The sequence below is a fragment of the Garra rufa genome, chromosome 11 (genome assembly GCF_049309525.1).
Source record: "Garra rufa chromosome 11, GarRuf1.0, whole genome shotgun sequence".
NCBI lineage: Eukaryota > Metazoa > Chordata > Actinopteri > Cypriniformes > Cyprinidae > Garra > Garra rufa.
Window position 1 is genome coordinate 49,418,288 of NC_133371.1, and position 20,773 is coordinate 49,439,060.

The 20,773-nt window shown below is 37.3% G+C and overlaps 2 protein-coding genes across 3 annotated transcripts; one reads left to right on the top strand and one right to left on the bottom strand.

Moving 5' to 3' along the window:
- Positions 1 to 1,761: 1,761 nt before the first annotated feature.
- On the bottom strand, positions 1,762 to 9,505 carry LOC141345234 (probable proton-coupled zinc antiporter SLC30A4). The gene is made up of 8 exons (XM_073850122.1): positions 9,347 to 9,505; positions 8,685 to 9,154; positions 8,461 to 8,607; positions 8,228 to 8,381; positions 6,329 to 6,539; positions 6,099 to 6,204; positions 4,919 to 5,053; positions 1,762 to 2,930 (listed from the first exon to the last, which is right to left on the bottom strand). Exons 2-8 carry the CDS (start codon positions 9,070 to 9,072, stop codon positions 2,776 to 2,778), a joined length of 1,296 nt encoding a protein of 431 aa, XP_073706223.1. The 5' UTR covers positions 9,073 to 9,154; positions 9,347 to 9,505; the 3' UTR covers positions 1,762 to 2,775.
- Positions 7,335 to 14,453, top strand: bloc1s6 (biogenesis of lysosomal organelles complex-1, subunit 6, pallidin). 2 transcript variants are annotated; one of them, XM_073850119.1, is made up of 6 exons: positions 7,335 to 7,421; positions 11,030 to 11,111; positions 12,029 to 12,152; positions 13,120 to 13,207; positions 13,282 to 13,368; positions 14,067 to 14,453. In XM_073850119.1, the coding sequence occupies exons 1-6, from the start codon at positions 7,350 to 7,352 to the stop codon at positions 14,199 to 14,201; spliced, it is 588 nt and encodes a 195-aa protein (XP_073706220.1). In that variant the 5' UTR covers positions 7,335 to 7,349; the 3' UTR covers positions 14,202 to 14,453. The 2 variants fall into 2 exon arrangements, with proteins under 2 accessions (XP_073706220.1, XP_073706221.1); XM_073850120.1 differs by lacking the exon at positions 7,335 to 7,421 and adding an exon at positions 7,523 to 7,582.
- Positions 14,454 to 20,773: the final 6,320 nt, after the last annotated feature.

The following is a 20,773-nucleotide window of genomic DNA, read 5'->3' on the forward strand; positions in this document are numbered from 1 at the left end:
TTATGAAGGTTTAAGTCCTGTTGGATACATTCATTTACAGATGGATTCGTCGGATTAGCTATTAATCCGTCCAGTGAGGCTCGTCTGGCAGCGTTTCCTTCAGCCAGAACAATAAGAGAATAAATCAAACCTGTTGACAGTTCAGCAAGTCATTATGTGTAATCTAATTGAAGAGGAAGCGCCGCTGAGGTCTCCAAACGTCTGGGCACATCCTGTTTCCGTATTCATGTTTGTTCCATTCATGTTTGAGAAACACAAAGCACAGATCATTACAGAGCTTCGTGTGTGTGTTTATCATGAACGCAGCTCATATTGTGTTTGAAACATGAACCCAACTTCATGAAATTTGCTTCATCATGATGAACATTCACATCCACCCACATTCTCCAGCCATACGTCTGAACTAGATAGGACTTGTCATGTCCTGTTTGTGTGTCTGTGTACGTGACTCTGTGTTTTGTGATGATGTCGCCCATCATGTGATCAGGAAGTGTTTGACGATGAGCTCTAAATCAACAAGGAGAACTAAAAAACTGAAGACTGACAGCAAACGACTAACCGCCACACGTCTGCAAATGTAGCATGAAGATGAATGAGTCAGGTTAAGTGTTTTATCTGCTGTATTTCATGTGTTGCTCCTCTTTAAAAGTTTGTAAAAACTAGTATAATTTTAAATGTGATTTTAGTGATTAGTTTAGTAGAGGAATGGATCATGCAGAAATTAACACTTTAGGATTAGGATGAGTTTGTATCTTAATCAGATTTGTAGAAATGTGTCATTCCGTCACTTGCTCACTTTAGTGAATGGGTGCCGTCAGAATGAGTCCAAACAGCTGATAAAAACATCACAATAATCCACACCACTCCATTTATTTCATCTTATCTCTTCTCAAGATGTTAACTGATGGTTAACATCTTAGGACAAAAGCTGAAACAAATCCATCATTAAGATGTTTTTAACTAAAATACATTGAGTCCATAGTCCATAATAAAGCTTCCTCCAGTGAAAAAGTGGTCTGGTCTGAATCAGGAGAGAAATCTGCACAGATCAAGCACTGTATACCGTTCAAAACAGCTCTTAACAAATATGTGGCTGGATTTTGATTTGAGAGACAACAGGAGATGGACTTTTTCACTGGAGGAAGCGTTATTATGGATTATGGACTCATATTTTAATTCAAAATGTCTTAATGTTGGATTTGTTTCAGCTTTTGTCTTCTCCAGATGTTAACTGATGGACTGGAGTGGTGTGGATTATTGTGATGTTTTTATCAGCTGTTTGGACTCTCATTCTGACGGCACCCATTCACTGCAGAGGATCAATTGGTGAATGATGAAATAACACACTTGTCCAAAACTGATGAAGAAACAAACTCATCTACATGATGTGCTTTTTGATGTATTATTCCTTTCAATGTAATCTTCAAATCACTTTCAGCCTGATTCTCATTCCACTGTGAGTAAACTGTCGTCCAGCTCCTCCATCAGGTCCTTGACGCTGATCTTAAACTCAAACTAAAGTCACTGTCCATTCAGATGATCACCTAGCAACAGCAGCATCCACACCTCTGTTCCTAAGAGACCATCTCACTGAGACGTCATCAAATCACAACACCACCCTTGAAAACATCATTACAGAGCAAACAGGACACACACGCTAAGTTTCGCCCAAACTTCATAATGTCTCCAAGTAAAGAAAAATAAAGATAATGTTTTTTGCCTGCAGAATGATTTAGAGATAAACCACAAATGAAAACTGAATACAGGCATTTAAAATGTATTTATTTCAAGTTATTTCAAGCGTCAGTGTAAATCGATCATCCTGATGCCCTCAGACGCACAGACCCACATTAAACAATACTGCAAACAGAAAGAAACCACTGACCAACCTTCACTCGGATGCAAACCAGACATTTTGTTACACATAAAACAAAAAACCAACAAAACCATAAAAATAATAAAAAGGCATAATGGCCAAATACTGCTGACGTTGACGGTTAAATAATAATTATCATATGTGCAAAAGAAATCAAATAAAAAGATAAAAGGGACATTTTGTGTCATTTTGTTCTGAGTTTGTGAATGGATCACGTTGGCACACAAGGATTCTAAACGTCTGAGACGCGTGTGGAACTACAGTCCCAACAAACTATGATTGTCAGTTGCTAAATGAGTTCAAAATGTGATGAGATATGAGGAGTTATGACGATTTCAGTGCAGTCAGCACTCAGAATGTGAATCTCATGAAAGCTGTCAGGAACACGTTCAGGTCATATTTCACATGATACATCAAATAAAGCCTGCTTCTTTGCACATGCAAACTCCTCAGTTCTCTTCATCAGGGATGTGTTGCACTGCCTTTAATCATGCTGATTTGAACCCAATTACAGTAATGAGAATCAAAACCAAATGCATTGTTTTTTAGTGTTTTTTGCATTATTACAATAAGAATCCAGCATGTGCTTAACTGTGATTAAAATACTGTTAAGGTTGAAATAACAAAACAGGCTTCATTCAGCTCAAGATAATGGACGTGTTTTCATGAGATTCACCCCAGAACACACAGACGCACAAACATAACAGCGTCCCTCCGTCTGTCGACGTTCCTCGAGTCCGAAAACAAACTCAAATGGAGCGGGTCTGGTCCTCCTGCTCGTCTGTATTAAAGGTTTATCAAAATGAGGTCAATATTCAGTTCCCCGTCTCTCTCTCGCCGTGTGTGTGTGTGTGTGTGTGTGTGTGTAGTGGGACAGCGAGAGACAGACGGGTGCGGGTTCAGGCACTGAGTGTGAGGCAGTGTGTGCAGGACTGTGGCGCCCCCTGTCTCTGCGTCTGCAGCTGCACCGTGCAGTGAGTCACGCCGTGTGTCATCGTCAGCAGCCGCCGTGCGTTTGACTGAACTTCCTCCCAGTTACCCACAATCCCCGGCGCTAAACACACAGCAGAGGCAGATGCAAAACATTAGTCTAATATCATGATGTTAACTTATGAACAGTTACACCTATGTACCGTATGCACATCTAGTCTTGGGGAAAGCTACTTTTAAAAGTAACGCATTACAACCAGTGTCGGGGGTAACGCATTACAAGTAACACAAGTTTTGTAACTAGTAAAGTAACGCATTCATTTTTAATTGAGTTACTTTCCCAAATAAGTAACAGCAGTTACGTTTCCCCCATTTATTGACTAAAAGCTCTCCTGTCCCCATTTTGAGAGAAATCAAGAGTAAGATGTGACTTTAGTTCTAGAATAAATGAGAACATGCATTAATTCAGCCTCCCTGATAACGTTCGGGGTTCAGACACACTCTGTATGTTTAAATCTAGATTAAAGACTCATCTCTTTAGCCAAGCATTCACATAATTTATCTCGTAACGTTGTACTTCAGTTACATCTGATCAAATGCACATCAACATTCTTCAGCTTGGGCAAAACACATAATTTTTGCTTGGTTGGAACAGCAGCTACGCTAATTATTTCTCTATTTGTTTTCCTGTTTCTGCCACGGGATTTCCATCCTGTGGTAACTAGAATCTACACAAGATTCAGCCTGGATTCAGAAGAAGAGATGATGCCAACCCCTCAGAGGACCGCAGATGATGCCAGCCTTGAAACAACATACAGCACTACACCATTTCTCTACAAGTTTGATTGCAACACATAATCATTACTATTAGTGTTCATCATCTGTTTGATTACACCATTACTGTTTTTAATACTCATACCATATGTACATCGACTTAACATACAGTAGTCACCACTAATAAGCTACTAAATATATTGTAGTAGCCTAATTTTTGTTTTTGTACAGCTGCTTTGAAACGATTTGTATTGTGAAAAGTGCTATACAAATAAACTTGAATTGAAATTGAATCTCACTCACTAAAAAACAGATACAGTATTCCTCAAAATGAATAAAAACACTGAAATTCAACGTAAACCTGCGATAATTAAATATGTTCAATAATACAAATATCCTTTATTTTTAATCCTTTGTATTTAATCCCATTTTATGAACTGATGTCTTTGCTGATGACCTTCGATGATCCAATTCATCCATACTAATAAGCAAAAATTACTCAAGATAATCTAACATTTGTTTTCTTTTTTGTTCCTGAAGAGTTGACATTTGTTCTTCTGCGGTCTACTGTACAGACGACAATTTTGCTGTAAAAAGGCTTTTACATTTGACAAAAATACAACTTTTTATATTAAAAATAAACAAGCAAGCCCTGCCCAGATTTAAAAAGTAATGCAGTAACATAAGTTACTTTTTTAGGGAGTAACTCAATATTGTAATGCATTACTTTTAAAAGTAACTTTCACCAACACTGATTACATTATTGCTTTACTCCATAAATTGTCACTTAGGGAAAGTAATGCACTTTTACATTACTATTTGTCACCCGGGCTGGGTTTGCTTATTTGTTTTTTAATAACAAAAAGCCCAAAAGGTATATTTTTGGCAACTGTAAAGGCCCTTTCAGACCCAAAAGTGAAATTAATAATCCTTAGGCTGAAGGAAACGCCTCTGTCTCTGTACTTCCTTCCGATTACTTTCAACACAACGACTTGAAAACTGTCAGTTAATAAATGGGAAAATAAAGTAAGTAACTTATTTGAAAAATTAGCTCCGATATTTTGTTGTAAATTTACAAGTAATGTGCTACTTCACTAGTTATTTGAAAACGAATCAGATCACGTAGCCCGCATTACTTGTAATGTGTAATCCCCAACACTGTGTATATAAAGAAAGTAGAAGAATTCATTAAACAGTTCATGAACTAGTAACGATGGCTTGGATACTTGTGTAAGGAAGCTGTTTCAGAGTCAAAAACATTGAATATTCAGGTTGTGGTGAAATAAGGATGAGCACTCGCTCTTAAGTTGTGATTATTGTTAGTGATCTGAGACTCACCGAGCTGGAGGTGAACGATGGCTGCGGTTTTATCGGCCGTCAGCGCCCAGAGCTTCAGCTCCTCCACACACTCCACATGCTGCAGCTTCAGCAGATCAGCTCTGATATTAGACACGTCCACATGACGCGGAACACCTGCAACACGCAATATGGTGGATATCTGTCAGACAGACAGATGGATAGACAGACAGACAGGCGGACAGACAGACAGACAGATGGATAGACAGACAGACAGGCGGACGGACAGACAGACAGACAGACAGACAGACAGACAGACAGACAGACAGACAGACAGACAGACAGACAGACAGACAGACGGACGGACAGACAGACAGATGGACAGAGAGACAGACGGACAGGCGGACAGACAGATTGACGGACAGACAGAGACAGATGTACAGACAGAGAAAGACAGATGGACAGAGACAGACAGGCGGACAGACAGACAGACAGACAGACAGACAGACAGACAGACAGACAGATGGACAGAGACAGACAGGCGGACAGACAGACAGACAGACAGACAGACAGACAGACAGATGGATAGACAGACAGACAGGCAGACAGACAGATGGACAGAGAGACAGACGGACAGACAGATTGACGGACAGACAGAGACAGATGTACAGACAGAGAAAGACAGATGGACAGAGACAGACAGGCGGACAAACAGACAGACAGACAGATGGATAGACAGACAGACAGGCAGACAGACAGACAGACAGATGGACAGAGAGACAGACGGACAGGCGGACAGACAGATTGACGGACAGACAGAGACAGATGTACAGACAGAGAAAGACAGATGGACAGAGACAGACAGGCGGACAGACAGACAGATGAATGGATGGACAGACAGACGGACAAACAGATAGAAACAGACAGATGGACAAAGAGATTGAAGACGAACAGATGGACAAAGAGATTGAAGACGAACAGATGGACGGTCAGACAGACTGACTGACAGACAGAGACAGACAGATGGACGCACAAATGCATGGACAGAAAGATGGACAGGCGGATGGACAGATGGACAGATAGACGGAAAAAAAAAACAGACAGTGAGACGGGTGGACAGACAGTTAGGACATACAGACAAAAAGATAGACAGACAGAAAGCAAGACAGACAAACAGGTGGATGGACAGACAGATAGACAGACAGACAGTCAGATGTCTCACCCTCCAGGAGAATGATGCCGGTGTCTCTGATGATCTGGAATGTGCTGAACAGCACCAACACGGAGAACAGGTATGTACAAATGGGATCGGCCAGCTTATACTCCGGCTGACACACACACACACACACACACACACACACACACACACACACACACACACACAGGCATGTTATTATCGTCATAAAGTCATTTCAGACATGTGACAGACAGAAACAGCTCAACAGGTCGTACTTTAAACCTGACGATGTACGCAGCGATGAGCACACCGACGCTCTGAACCAGATCACCCAGAGCGTGGATGAAGGCCGCTCTCACCGCCAGACTGCCATGACCCCGCTGACCCTGAGCCTGACCCCGCCCCTGACTCCGCCCTGGTGACCCGTGAGAGTGGGTGTGGCCGTGTGAATGAAGATGGCCAGACTGGTTGAGGAGGAAGCCCATCCTACACAAACACAACACACACACACACACACACACACACACACACACACACACAGATGGTACATAAGAGCAACTCAGCCTGAGGAGTGAACGATAAGCAGCTCCTCTGGACTTTCAACCCAAACAAAAACACTTTACAAGCCACAGCCATAAAGTCACATGATTCAAACAGATAGCAGAGTTTCAGATGAGCAGCACAAAGCTCCTTCAGTACACTGTTCTAGACCAGTTCTGCTGGGTTTTTCAGTGACTAATCACAGTTCTAGACTCTTTAACAATAACTATAACCAACCCTGAGGAGTGTCCTTCTATGAGGATCCATTTGTGTCATAAGAGTTGACTGATTGGTGCTCTACATTAGCCCAGATCTACAGTATATGTTGAAGTGTCATCTTGTTTGTCATCTGTCATTCTGGAAAACTTCTGTCATTTATGGAAAGCTGTATTTGGATGTAATGTGTTACATCTACACAAGCAGATTTGTTCACAGATGCCTTTCCAAAACACATCTATAGATCAAAACTTGGCATGCACATTCATGACCTTGAACGAGAATGAGAAGTCACAAAATTTCTTAGTTTTATTAGAAAGATGGAAATCCGTACTTCCAATTTTGAAACTTTGATCAGAAAATAAAGCGGCCTAGTCACAAACTTTACAATCAGAATGTGACACAATAAAGTTTGTCTTCAGTGAATAAAAGAGGACGTCATTCACCTGATTAAAATAAAAATTAACCATGTTTTTCAACTGAAGAGAAACTGTATTCTATTAAATTCTTACAGCAAAGTTTGGAAAGAGACTGGACAAGATGACAGTAAGGACAACAGAACAAGATGACAAAAAGAACCCACACATCAACATAACCAAATCATCTGAACAGGTAAGTAATGACAATCTTTTTTGTGTCTACAGACTTGAATATTCAAGAGCAAACGTTTTACAAGCAGGAACACATCTGACCGCGGAGAAGAGGAATCCCAGCTCATTACACTGATCAGGCTCTTACAGAAGCTCATTTCTGCCACAAAATAATAAATTAAGGTAATTGCAACTTTTTATCTCACAATTTAGGCTTGTCTGAGTTTATATCTCACAACTTAGGCTTGTCTGAGTTTATATCTCACAACTCTTGTTTTCTTGAAAACGGAATAAAAAGTCATAATTGTGAGAGAAAAGTCACATTAACCTATTTTGTGTCAAAAATTAAAACTCAGAGACGTCAAATCAGAATTGTGAGAAAGTCAGAACTTCTATCTTGCAACTCAGAACTTCAAGTTTATTTTTCTCAGAATTCTGAGTTCTTTCTTTTTTTCTCAGAATTGAAGTTTTTTATTTTGTGGTAAAAACAAAACAGAATTCTGATTTGTTTTCACAGAATTTCAAGTTTACTTTCGAGTATTTCGAGCAATTCTAACTTGTTTTCACAATCCAAGTTTATATTTTGCAGTTCTTTGCTTCAGAATTCTGAGATAATGCTACGAAACCAGAATTAGCCTTATTTTTTTTATTTAGTGGCAGAAACACAGTCGAATTGCGAGATGCAAACTCAGAATTGTGAGAAAGTCACTATAGCCAATTTATATCTCGCAATTCTGAATTTTGAGTCTATATCTTCCAACTCCGACTTTTTACTTTCAGAACTGTCCTGCATGTATGTGCGTGACGTGTGGCGTGTTTGAGACTCACAGCAGGTTGACGGCGACGCCCACCGCGGCTGTGATCAGCATCACGTCTCCGTCGATGGTGAAGTCCTGATGGACGGTTCTCTGCACGGCTTCGTTCACCAACACACCCGTCAGGATGTAGATGAGCAGCACGCTGATGCCTGCGGACAGAACCTCTGAACACACAGAGAAAGAGACACAGATGAGACATCACACACGTGACAGAGACACCGAGAGACCAGACCGGACCATTACCGAGCCGGTGGAGGCCGAAGGTGAATCTGTGTGTCGGCGGTTTGGCGGAGAGCCAGAGCGCCAGCAGCGACACCACGATCCCGATGAGATCCGTCAGCATGTGCAGCGCGTCCGTCATGATGGCCAGACTGTTGGCCACGTATCCACCTGAAACACAGAGAACACTGATTCAACCGAACAACCCACGGGTCTCCGCACACCCTCACCTTCACACCGATTCTCACCTATCAGCTCGCCCACCATGAACAGGAAGTAGAGCACCGCGGCGAAGCCCAGCTTCCTCATCACCTTCCTGCGCTTGTCGCGCTCTCTGGTCCTGCGGCACCCGTCGCAGGGGTCGGCCGTGGCCCCGGGGCTCCCCAGACTGGATGAGGAGCCCAGCAGAGAGTCGTCGTCGTCCGCCACCAGCGTGCTGACCGTCGTCCCGTTGCGAGCGGCTGGAATCTCGTCCGACTCTCCGGACACCACCACCTTCAGCTGGCTGAACCGGGGCATGTCGTCGTCCTCCAGCTCGTCGGAGAAGTCGAAGGCCGCCGTGTCGCTGAGGTGCCAGCTGTCCGTCCTCCTGCGGAACGCCGACCTCACGCGACCCATCAGCCCCGACCCAGACATCTGTGAGGAAACTCTAGTGACAGTACAGCATCAACGTGTCCGGCTGACCGCTGCTCTCGTGGGGCATATCTCTCTAGGTTACCTGAAACACAACACACACCTGAGTTAGGTCACTGGAGAGGGATTTCACAGCTAAACATCGGCGTCTGATGATCGTCAGAGACGCTGAGGTGGATGTGGACAGACTGTCAGTCGTGCTAGCGGCTAACGGTCAGTTTGTTTACACTGAAAACTCAACGAAAACACGCCGGTTTATATAGAAACGAGCACCAACCTTCCGAAACTCTGCCGTTTGCTGGTTCTGTCCATTGGATCTCGGAGTGTCTGTGAGCGTGTCTGAGTGTGTTCAGCGTTAGCGCGTCCACTCTGCGCTCGCCCCAGATCTGCTGCACTTCCGTTTGACAGCCAGCAGAGCGCGCGCACGTTAGAGCGTCACGTTCATGTGCATAATTTACATATAACCGTCAATTTTTGAAATTGAGATTTATACAACATCTGAAAGCTGAATAATGCGCCTTTTTTTTTAGGATAGGACAATATTTGGCTGAGATACAACTAATTTGAAAATCTCCAATCTGAGGGTGCAAAAAAATCTAAATATTGAGAAAATCTCCTTTGAAGTTGTACAAATTAAGTTATTACTAATACAAAATTATTTTTTATATATTTAACAGTAGGAAATTTACTAAATGTCTTCATGGAACGTGATCTTTACTCAATATCCTAATTATTTTTGCCATAAAATCGATCATTTTGGCCCATCCGATGTGTTTGGACTGGTTTTGTGCTCCAGGGTCACATTTATGGATTGCATTATAGTATGCTATATTATTATATTATTTTTATGCACCTTTTTATATTTTATTCTTCATTTTTTATTACGTATATTGATGCTGTATTTGTATATGTGTACTGGAAGCCAGGTGTATTATAGTTCATTTAAACTAAAACTCTAAAAATACATTTGGATTATTGAAATACAATAAATATTAACTGAAATTAAATTAAATATTTATAACATAAAACATATTTTATTTATCGAATTTCCAGGGCAGTATTTAGTCATTTATTTTATCTTACTGTACTAAAATAATTAAAACTAACACTGAAATAAAAATGATTCAAACTTATATAGACATGTAAAAAAAAAAATTAATACAATAAATTTTAATTGAAATAAAATGAAATATTTATAAAATGAAACTTATTTTATTTATCTAATTTCAAAAAAAAAAAAAAAAAAAAAATATATATACTAACCTTATATTATATTATGTGACCCTGAGTAGCTCAGGTATATTTGTAGCAATAGTAAAGAAATACATTGTATGGGTCAAAATAATCGATTTTATGCCAAAAATCATCAGGATATTAAGTAAAGATTATGTTCCATGAAGATATTTAGTAAATTTCATACCGTAAATAAATCAAAACTTGATTTTGATTAGTAATATGCATTGCTAAGAACTTCATTTGAACAACTTAAAATGCGATTTTCTCAATATTTAGAGTTTTTGGCACCCTCAGATTTTCAAATAGTTGTATCTCGATCAAATATTGCCCTATCCTAACAAACCATACATCGATGGAAAGCTAGTTTATTAATCTTTCAGATGTATAAATCTCAATTTCAAAAGTTTTACCTATATGAGTGGTTTTGTGGTCCAGGGTCAGATATTGTATTGTATTGTATGTACCTGTACAATCGTTCGTCCAATCGGAGGCGTCGCTCGGCAGCACGTGACCTGCAGTGGAAGCGCGCTCAGAGTGGCAGCGCGTCGCGCTCGTGCATTATGCGCGGTCACATGAGCACCGGTCACATGATGTTTGTGAGCTGCTGCTCCTGGAAACATTTTCATTTTCACCCTCATCACACGGGAAATAAAAGCGAGGGTTCGTGTGCACCGCTGCAGATGTGATCGAAGACAGACAGAATCTGAAAGTGTTTGTGTTTCAGGAGCCGCTGCTGAATGAGGAGAGGAGGAGGAGGAGGATGATGATGGACAGACAGGAGGAGGAGGAAGATGAGGAGGAGACAGGTGAGCAATCACAACATTCACTGATCACAGCCACACCAATGCATTCCTGGATTAATATTATAAATACTCCAAAGAGGATGAAATGCGTTTTATCTGATTTATTTGTTTACATTTCTGACCAGATGCCACATTCAGAAATGCTAGTTAGCGAATTAAAAACATACTTTGTTGACTGATGTAAAAATGATTATTTATTTGATACTTTTTATACCGAATTGTACTCTTAATTTAATATATATATTGAAGTAATATAGTTTTTATTATTTATTCATTATTATTTTTCTTTTTATTTATTGTCCCCGGTAATTTTTGTATGCATCAAAGTATAATATTGAATATTTGATATGAATTAAAATGCATGTGCAATCTCAACTTCTAAGTACATCTGTAAATGGACCAATTGTATGCTTTAAAAAGTAGTTATTTGATATTTTTACAAGCAAATTTATGCTTATTATCTGGTTTGTTTACATTTTTGACCAAATGTCACATTCAGAAATGCTAGTTAGCGAATTAAAAACAAATTTTTGTTGACTGATGAAAAAATTAATTTTTTATTTGATATTTTTTATACAGAGTTGTACCCTTAATTTAATATTTATATTGAAAAATATAGTTAAAAAAAATGTATTTGGTATTTTTTTGTATGCATGATTGTATAATATGGGATATTTGATTTGAATTAAAATGCATGTATAATCTTAACTTCTAAGTACAGCTGTAAATAGACAAATAGTTTGATATTTTTACATGCAACTTTATGCTTATTCAGATTTTTATATTAGATATATTTTATGTTTGTTTTTATATATTTTTACATTGTATTTTTGGTATGCACAGTTGTATAATTCAACATCTCCATTTGAGTGAAAGTGCATGTATACTGCTACTGTTTATTTGAATGTGTGTGTGTTTAGTGTGTGGTGTGATGGAGGACATCATGTGTGTGGATGAACAGACGGTCCAGCGTCTGACAGACGGCTTTCTGTCTCACTATCTGCCGGAGATGTCTTCCTCCAAACAAACGCTGCAGGAGCTGACGTAAGACTTTTTTTTTTTTTTTTTTATTATAAAGAAGACTTTTCTGCTCATCAAGGCTACATTTATTTGATTAAAAATATAGAAAAAACTGTAATATTGTGAAATTTTAATGCAATTTAAAATAGTGGTTTTGTATTTTAATATACTATAAAATATAATTTATTCCTGTGATCAAAGACAATTTTTTTAGCATCATTACTCCAGTCTTCAGCATCACATGATCCTTCAGAAATCATTCCAATATACTGATTTATTATCAGTGTTGGAAACAGTTGTGCTGCTTAATATTTTTTGGAACCTTAGGATTCTTTGATGAATAAAAGGTTACAAAGAACAGCATTTATTTAAAATAGAAAGTTTTGTAACAATAAACACTTCCTTCAAAGTTTGGGGTCAGTACATTTTTATTCTTTCTTTTTTTAAAGAAATAAAATACTTTTTTTCAGCAAGGATGTGTTAAATTGATTAAAAAAAGTGATATTAAAGACATTTATTACTTTTTTTTTTTTTTTTAAATGTTGTTCTTTTTAACTTTTTACTCATCAAAGAATCCTGAAAAAGTATCACAGGTTCCAAAAAAATATTAAGCAGCACAACTGTTTCCAACACTGATAATAAAAGTTATAAATGATTTCTGAAGGATCATGTGACACTGAAGACTGGAGTAATGAAAATTCAGCTTTGGATCACAGAAATAAATTATATTTTAAAGTATATTAAAATAAAAAACTGTTATTTTGAATTGCAATAATATTTCATAATATTCCTTTTTTTTCTGTATTTTTGATCGAATAAATGGAACTTCAATGAGCATAAATACTTTTTTTAGGGGATCTTATTGATCCCAAACTTTTGAGTGACATCTTATGATGCAATGTGCTCAACTTGATACTCTATAAAAAGTTTTGCAAAAGAAAGTGCGATCTAGAATAGTGTAATAATGTAATAATCTTTAATTGTCTTCTAGACAAAATCAGGTGATTCTGCTGGATACGCTGGAGCAGGAAGTCACAAAGTTCCGCGAGTGCAACGCTATGATTGATCTGAACGCGCTGGTGAGTTTCAGTCGTGTGCTTCATCATAAAAACCTCCTGCTGTCGTCGTCAGACTCACGGCGGATGTGTTTCAGTTCACAGAGGCCAAAGTTTATCACAGCAAACTGGTGAACATTCGCAAAGAGATGATCGTTCTGCACGACAAGACGACCAGACTGAAGGTTTGAGCAATACACCACAACTACATCTTCATCATCCACACTCTTCATATGTTACTCTGAGTTAGTGACGATTGACATTTCACACCGAAAAGAGTACTTGAACACTTATAAACTGGTTGCTTACATGCATATTTACAAAAATGTGCTCATTCTGAGGCCATCCAAGCTGTAGATGAGTTTGTTTGTTCATCAGATTTGTAGAAATGTGTCATTCCATCACTTGCTCACTTAAGTGAATGGGTGCCGTCAGAATGAGTAAAAACATCACAATAATCCACAAGTAATCCACACCACTCCAGTCCATCAGTTAACATCTAGAGAAGACAAAACCTCAAACAAATCCAACATTAAGACGTTTTTAACTAAAATACAAGTCTATAGTCCATAATAACGCTTCCTCCAGTGGAAAAGTGGTCTGGTCTGAATCAGGAGAGAAATCTGAACAGATCCAGCACCGTTTACAAGACAAAACCGCTTTAAACAAATATATGACTGGGTTTTGATGTGAGAGACAACAGGAGATGGACTTTTTCACTGGAGGAAGCGTTATTATATCAGCTGTTTGGACTCTCATTCTGACGGCACCCATTCACTTCAGAGGATCCATTGGTGAGACAGTGATGGAATGACGCATTCCTCTAAATCTGATGAAGAAACAAACTCAGATTGGTCTTGTGTGCTGTTGGTGTTGTGTGTAGAAGCGAGCGCTGAAGCTGCAGCAGCACAAGCAGAAGGAGGATCTGGAGCGCGAGCAGCAGAGAGAGAAAGAGCTGGAGAGAGAGAGACGCCTCATCGCCAAACCCGCCAAACGCAGCGACGCCGAACCGCACTGAGCGCGCTCAGATAGATGGCTCCACCCACTGCACACAGACTCCGCCCCTAATGTCTTCATTAAACAATCAGAGAAACACAACTCTGTTCATCACATTCACGCATGCATCAGCTCTCAGAGGAAATCTCACAGGTGATTTCAGGATTTTATCAGGACTAAATGTCATAAAGATGTGTGTTTCTCATGTTTCATCACATACATTTCTGTCCAGGTAAATAAGAATAATAATAAATTAATAAAACTCTAAAGAAAGTGTTTGTGTTTGTTATCGTATGTGACCCTGAAGCACTAAACCAGTCTTGCGTAGCACAGGTATATTTGTAGCAAAAATACATTTGTATGGGTCAAATTTAATGGCAAAAATCATTAGGATATTAAGTAAATATGAAAATATTTTGTGAATTTCCTACCGTAAATATATCAAAACTTAATTTTTGATTAGTAATATGCTAAGACCTTCATTTGGACAACTTAAGGCGATTTTCTTAATGTTTTGATTGTCAAATAGTTGTATCTCAAACAAATATTGTCCTATTCAAATCTCAATAAATAAAAAAAACTTTTACCTCTTTAACACTCTTATTACTTCCATTAACACTCTTATTACTTCCATTAATCTTTATTACTTTATATGATGCTCTTTTAATGTGATAAATTGGTAATACTTTACAGTAACCATTAATTTGTTAATATTAGTTCATATTAATCGACATTAAACAATGGTCCTACAGCATTTATTAATTTTAGTAAAGGTTAGGTTCAGCATATGCAGAAGTTGTATTTTACTTCAGTTAATGCACTCTAAACTAACAATAACCTTAACAAATGCATTTTTATCAGCTAACAATAACAAAGATTAATACATTCTGCAAATAATGCATTTGATCCAAAATACAGCAAAATCAGTACAAATTTTGAAATATTTTTACTATTTAAAATAACTGTTTTCAAATTAAATATATTTTAAAATGTAATTTATTTCTGTGATCAAAGCTGAATTTTAATCATAATTACTCCAGTCTTCAGTGTCACATGATCCTTCAGAAATCATTCTAATGTGCTGATTTGCTGCTTAAAAAATATTTTTTATTATTTATTATAAAAGAAATTCAGGATCCTTTAATGAAAAGAAAGATCCAAAGATCAGCATTTATCTGAAATAAAAAGTTTTTGTAAAATTATACACTATACCATTCAAAAACTTGAAAGGGGGAAAGAAATGATAGAAAGTACTGCTTTTATTTGGTAGGGATGCTTTTAATTGATTAAAAGTGCTGATAAAGACATTTATAACGTTACAAAAGATTTCTATTCATCAAAGAAACCTAAAAAAAATTCTACACAGCTGTTTTCAACATAATAATAATGTTTTTTGAGCAACAAATCAGCATATTAGAATGATTTCTGTAAGATCATGTGACACTAAATACTGGAGTAATGATGCTGAAAATTTAGTTTTGATCACAGAAATAAATTACATTTTAAAAATATTTTCAAATAGAAAATTTTCAATAGTAAAAATATTTTACAATTTTACTGTTGGATCAAATAAATGAAGTCTTGGTGGGCAGGAGAGACTTCTTTAAAGCATTAAAAAACTTTTGACTGCTAGTGTATATAGACACAATCCAAAATTCTATATTCATGCAAAATAAAGCAAGCATTTTATTTATTTATTTTTTTTTTATTTGCAGTGTTTTTGCTGACAGTTTCACCTCATGTGTGTGAAATCTTCCCACATTTGTTCAAGAAAGAATTAATTACTAGTAATATTTTCATTTAAATAATTAGTGTTACTGTAATAGTTTTGTGAAGTGAAATCTTCAGTCTCAGTGTGAGCTCTAGGTGGCAGAAGAGCATCATGGGATTGACCGTGTGTGTCATCATTTTGTGGAAAGCTTTAGCAGAAATGTGGCAGGTACCACAGGACTGCAGTGTTTTGTCAAAGGCAGGGTGTGTGCGCTGGAGCGTGTTAATGAAGCACAGCCGCTGTAAACATGAGCAGCACACGCGTGTGAGAGACAGACAGTAGCGCTCTGACAGACGCAGACGGGCCCGGTTTCCGGCGGTTTGAGGGTGACGCGCCCCTCCTTTCCGCGCGGGCGTTTGGATTCGTGTCTGGATTTAGCTGTTTGGGCCTGAAGGAGAAAAACAAACCCACGGCTCCGGAACCACAGACGCTGAGCACATGTGGAGGTGAGACTCCCTCATAACAGGAAGTGCTGCGGTCAGCAGGTCACGCTCACGTTAGCTCATGGTGAGACGCTGCGGTCGGCTGGCGTTATGTAAGGGGGCGGGCGGGGGGTAATTGCAGTGGAGTTGGGTGGAAAGGCAAGAGTTTGTGTATTAGACACCAAAACCAAATATAGACTCCAACTGCTTTCTGCTCCACCGAAGAAACATCTGCTGCCCGGAGGCCTTCAAACACACAGAAGAGCTGCTGAACGACAACCAGAACATCACAGTCGCTTACTGACGACCTTTGACCTTTACAAGACCAGGCTTGATTCTAGATCGCCTGATTGGCTGTTCTTCTACTGACTATTGCATTGATCCCGCCTTTCTCGCACGCCACGATTGGTCGATTACGTAGAATGCCTGCACACTATTGGACAAACTACTTTTCAGGCATTACATCAGGAAAACAAAGCCAAAACTCTTTAGTGGTGTATGGGAAGAGGAGGACGTATGGTCAAACTACATGGTATGCATTTGGAATGCAAACATTTGATCAGCTCATATATAACCTGAATGGGAATCGAACCCATGACCTAGTGTTCGAATGCTTTATAATGCTATAGAATGATTATTATGTTCATGCATCATCATATGTGACCCTGGAGAACTAAACCAGTCTTGAGTATCATGGGTATATGTGTAGCAATAGGCAAAAATACACTGTATGGGTCTAAATGATTGATTTTATGCCAAAAATCACTAGGATATTAAGTAAACATCATGTTTCATAGAGATATTTTGTAAATTTCCTACCATAAATATATCAAAACTTAATTTTTTATTAGTAATATGCATCGCTAAGAACTGGACAACTTTAATGGCGATTTTCTCAATATTTAGATTTTTGCAACCTCAGTCAAATCTCAGACAAATATTGTCCTATCCTAACAAACCATACTTCAATAGAAAGCTTATTTAATTAAAAAAAAAAAAAAAACTTATGACTGGTTTTGTGGTCCAGGGTCACATATTTACTTACTTTATTCCAAGGCAGGGTCACTATTATGGAAGCCTGTTTCAGCCACTGAATTAAAAAAAAAAAAGGTTATTGTGACTTTTTATTTCACAATTTAATTTTATAATATAATTTTGCAATTCTGAGAAATAAAGTCAGTATTGCTTGATCTAAACTAGCATTTGTGAGAAAAAAAGTGAGAATTGTGATATAAACACATAAGGACTTTAAAGAATATGGACTTTATAACTTGCAAGTGTGAGAAAAAAAGCCAGAATAGTGAGTTTATATCACACAATTCTAAGAAAAAACGGGAAACGGGCTTCCATACATTATAGTTAATTAAAACTATAATAAAAAAAATATATTATAATTATTACTTGACAAAAGTAAACTGAAATTTAAATTTAAAAAAGGTTAAAAAAAAATTAATAAAAATTATAGACGGTTAAAGAAAAACTAAAGACAAAAATAACAAAATTACTACCAATTTAAAACTAATTCTGAGTATTAATAAAATCTTCGTAACAATTTGCACTCAAAGTAAAAAGTTGAGTCATTTTTACTTAGTCAAAGCTTACATGGCAATACTTTGATTTCATTTAATATAACACCTAATTAAACCATGCTTTTGAAGTCTATGTTACATAGAAACATCTAAGTAAATGATACAATAGATATCATGCTGATACATTATCTTCATCATTAGTAAAGTGGTGCTTTTTCAAACACAGTACACAATACATGAGGGTGGAAATATTCTGTGGTTCATTTTTGAGTAACAAAATCACAATCCAACAACAAAAACAATGAAAAAACTGTTAATACAGCTGGAAAACAGGAAACAAAAATCAACCTTAATTATTCATACCTCAGGTTATGATAGGAACACCAGTATCAGAAACATTAACTAGGTTTTACTTGATTTTGTAAATTTACACTTTAACTTTTACAAGCTTAAATTAAACTCCATTATAGAATTTACTTTTTTTTGTTTTTTTTTTGAGCCTGTACTAACTTTTTTTCATTTGTTTCTGCTCAAAAGCACAGTACTGAGGTGTTAGTGTTTGTAGACAGTGATTGTGATCGGCTCGTCTCTGTCTTCATTTCTGATGATATATGAGAGTCAAATGAAACCAATGCCGCTGCGCTGAAGAATGCAGTGGTTTGACTGTAAAGTAAATGTAGAAATGTGGGTTTTGATGTGGCAACAGCACCAACATTACAGCAACATTTGATTAAACCAGAAAACCAAACGGTGTTATTAATAGTTCAAGAGAAACACAGACAGACAGACGGATGGATGGATGATGGAGAGACGGACAGACATTGTTGTGCATCGCAGATGTGATAGAGATGGTGTTGATGAGTTTTCTAGCGCAGACGGCTGGATTTATAGTGTTGTTTATGTCGTGAGCGAGTGTGTTTGTGCTCCTGAACCGCAGTGAGCTGGTTAACCCTGAACCAGAGCCAGACCTGGAGGAGGAGACCACTTACGCCAGACCTCTATTTATTTGTCAGACTGTCTCCTCCGACCGTGCTTCATTCTGTGCTTCAAAACCTCAGCAAAGCGTGTGTTTGTTTACTGGATTCATCATCCGATTGCAACAGCTCACTTCTCATTCAACAGGCCTAACATTCTCACAATCCTCAACACAAAACACTAGAGATGAGAACAGAACTCAGTCAGAGCGCACTGAGACTCTTCATTCTTCTGAATTACACGTTTTCTCAAATGTTATGTTTATGTATGCAAATCAGCTGTTATGTAACTAAATATGCCATTTAGTGCATATTACATAATAGATCATCTGCATACTTGAACATAGCATTGATTTCCAGAAATAAAACCTCAATACTGGATTCAAAATGCTTGTTGTGAGTTACAGGTTTTTCCAGAGGGGTTTTTGGATTTCTTTTATATTAAAAATACTGAAAACAGACAAGAAACAAAGACATTTTCACCATGTTTTAAAGAGTAAAATGCTGCAGTGTAAATAATACATGAACAAACCTTCAGAATATAGAGAGGAATACAACTGTAAACAGACAGAACTCTTTGAAGAGACACCTGAAAGCCATAATAAAGTAAAAGTACAGATATCGTGACTTTGGTAGACGTTGAAGTCACTGTTTAGAAAATTACTAAAGTAAAAGTCTTAAAGTATGTCATATTTATTGTACTTAAGTACAAAAAGTATTTTTTAATCTTAAATGTACTTAAGTATTGAAAATAAAAGTACAAGTAAACGCATTTTTTTTTTTTGCAATTATGAGTTATATTGCAATTCTGACTTTATTTCGGAGAAAAAAAGTCAGATTTGTAAGATACAAACTCGCAATTGTGAGGAAAATTATTTCTCAAAATTCCAAGTTTATATCATCAATTTCCAAAAAAAATAAGTCAGAATTGTGAGTTTATATCTCGCAATTCTAATATTATTTCTTGCAATTGCAAGTTTATATCACCCAATTCTGAGAATAAAGTCAGAATTGAGTTTGTATCACGCAATTCTGGGGGAAAAAAGACAGAATTTCCTGAAAAGAAGTTCCTCAAACTAACATTTGAGGAGTCAGAATTGTGAGTTTTATGTGGCAATTCTGACTTTTTTCTGATATAAAAAGTCAGAATTATGAGTTTATAAACTTTGTGTTTGCTCACAAAAACTATAGCGACGGAAATAAAGAGGTGAAAGAAAAACTATATTTTTGTGAGCAAACACTTCCTAGATAGAACACAATACTTTTGGGAGATCATTTTTTTCATACAGTTTTGTAAAATTACGAAAAAAATAACTTTTTTCTTACAGTTGCGAATTTACCTCGCAATTCTGACTGAGATCCTGACTTCTGACTATTTTGTAATAAGTAGCGAATATGCTTCGGGGAAATGTATCGGAATAAAAACAGGTAAAGTACAGATACTCCCACAAAATACTTAAGTATTTTCACTTTGTTACATTACACCACTGAAATGAACAGATGCAAATAGATAAAGTGCAATAAAATAAACACTTAAATGTGCTTTGGATGTTTTCTTTATATTAGGGTCATTTGTGACCCTGGACCACAAAACCAGTCTTATGTCGCTGGGGTATATTTGTAGCAATAGCCAAAAATATGGGTCAAAATTATTGATTTTTCTTTTATGCCAAAAATCATTAGGAAATTAAGTAAAGATCATGTTCCATGAAGATGTTCTGTAAAATTCCTACTGTAAACATATCAAAATGTAATTTTTGATTAGTAATATGCATTGCTAAGAACTTAATTTGGACAACTTTAAAGGTGATTTTCTCAGTATTTTGATTTTTTTGCACCCTCAGATTCCAGATTATCAAATAGATGTATCTCAACCAAATATTGTCCTATCCTAACAA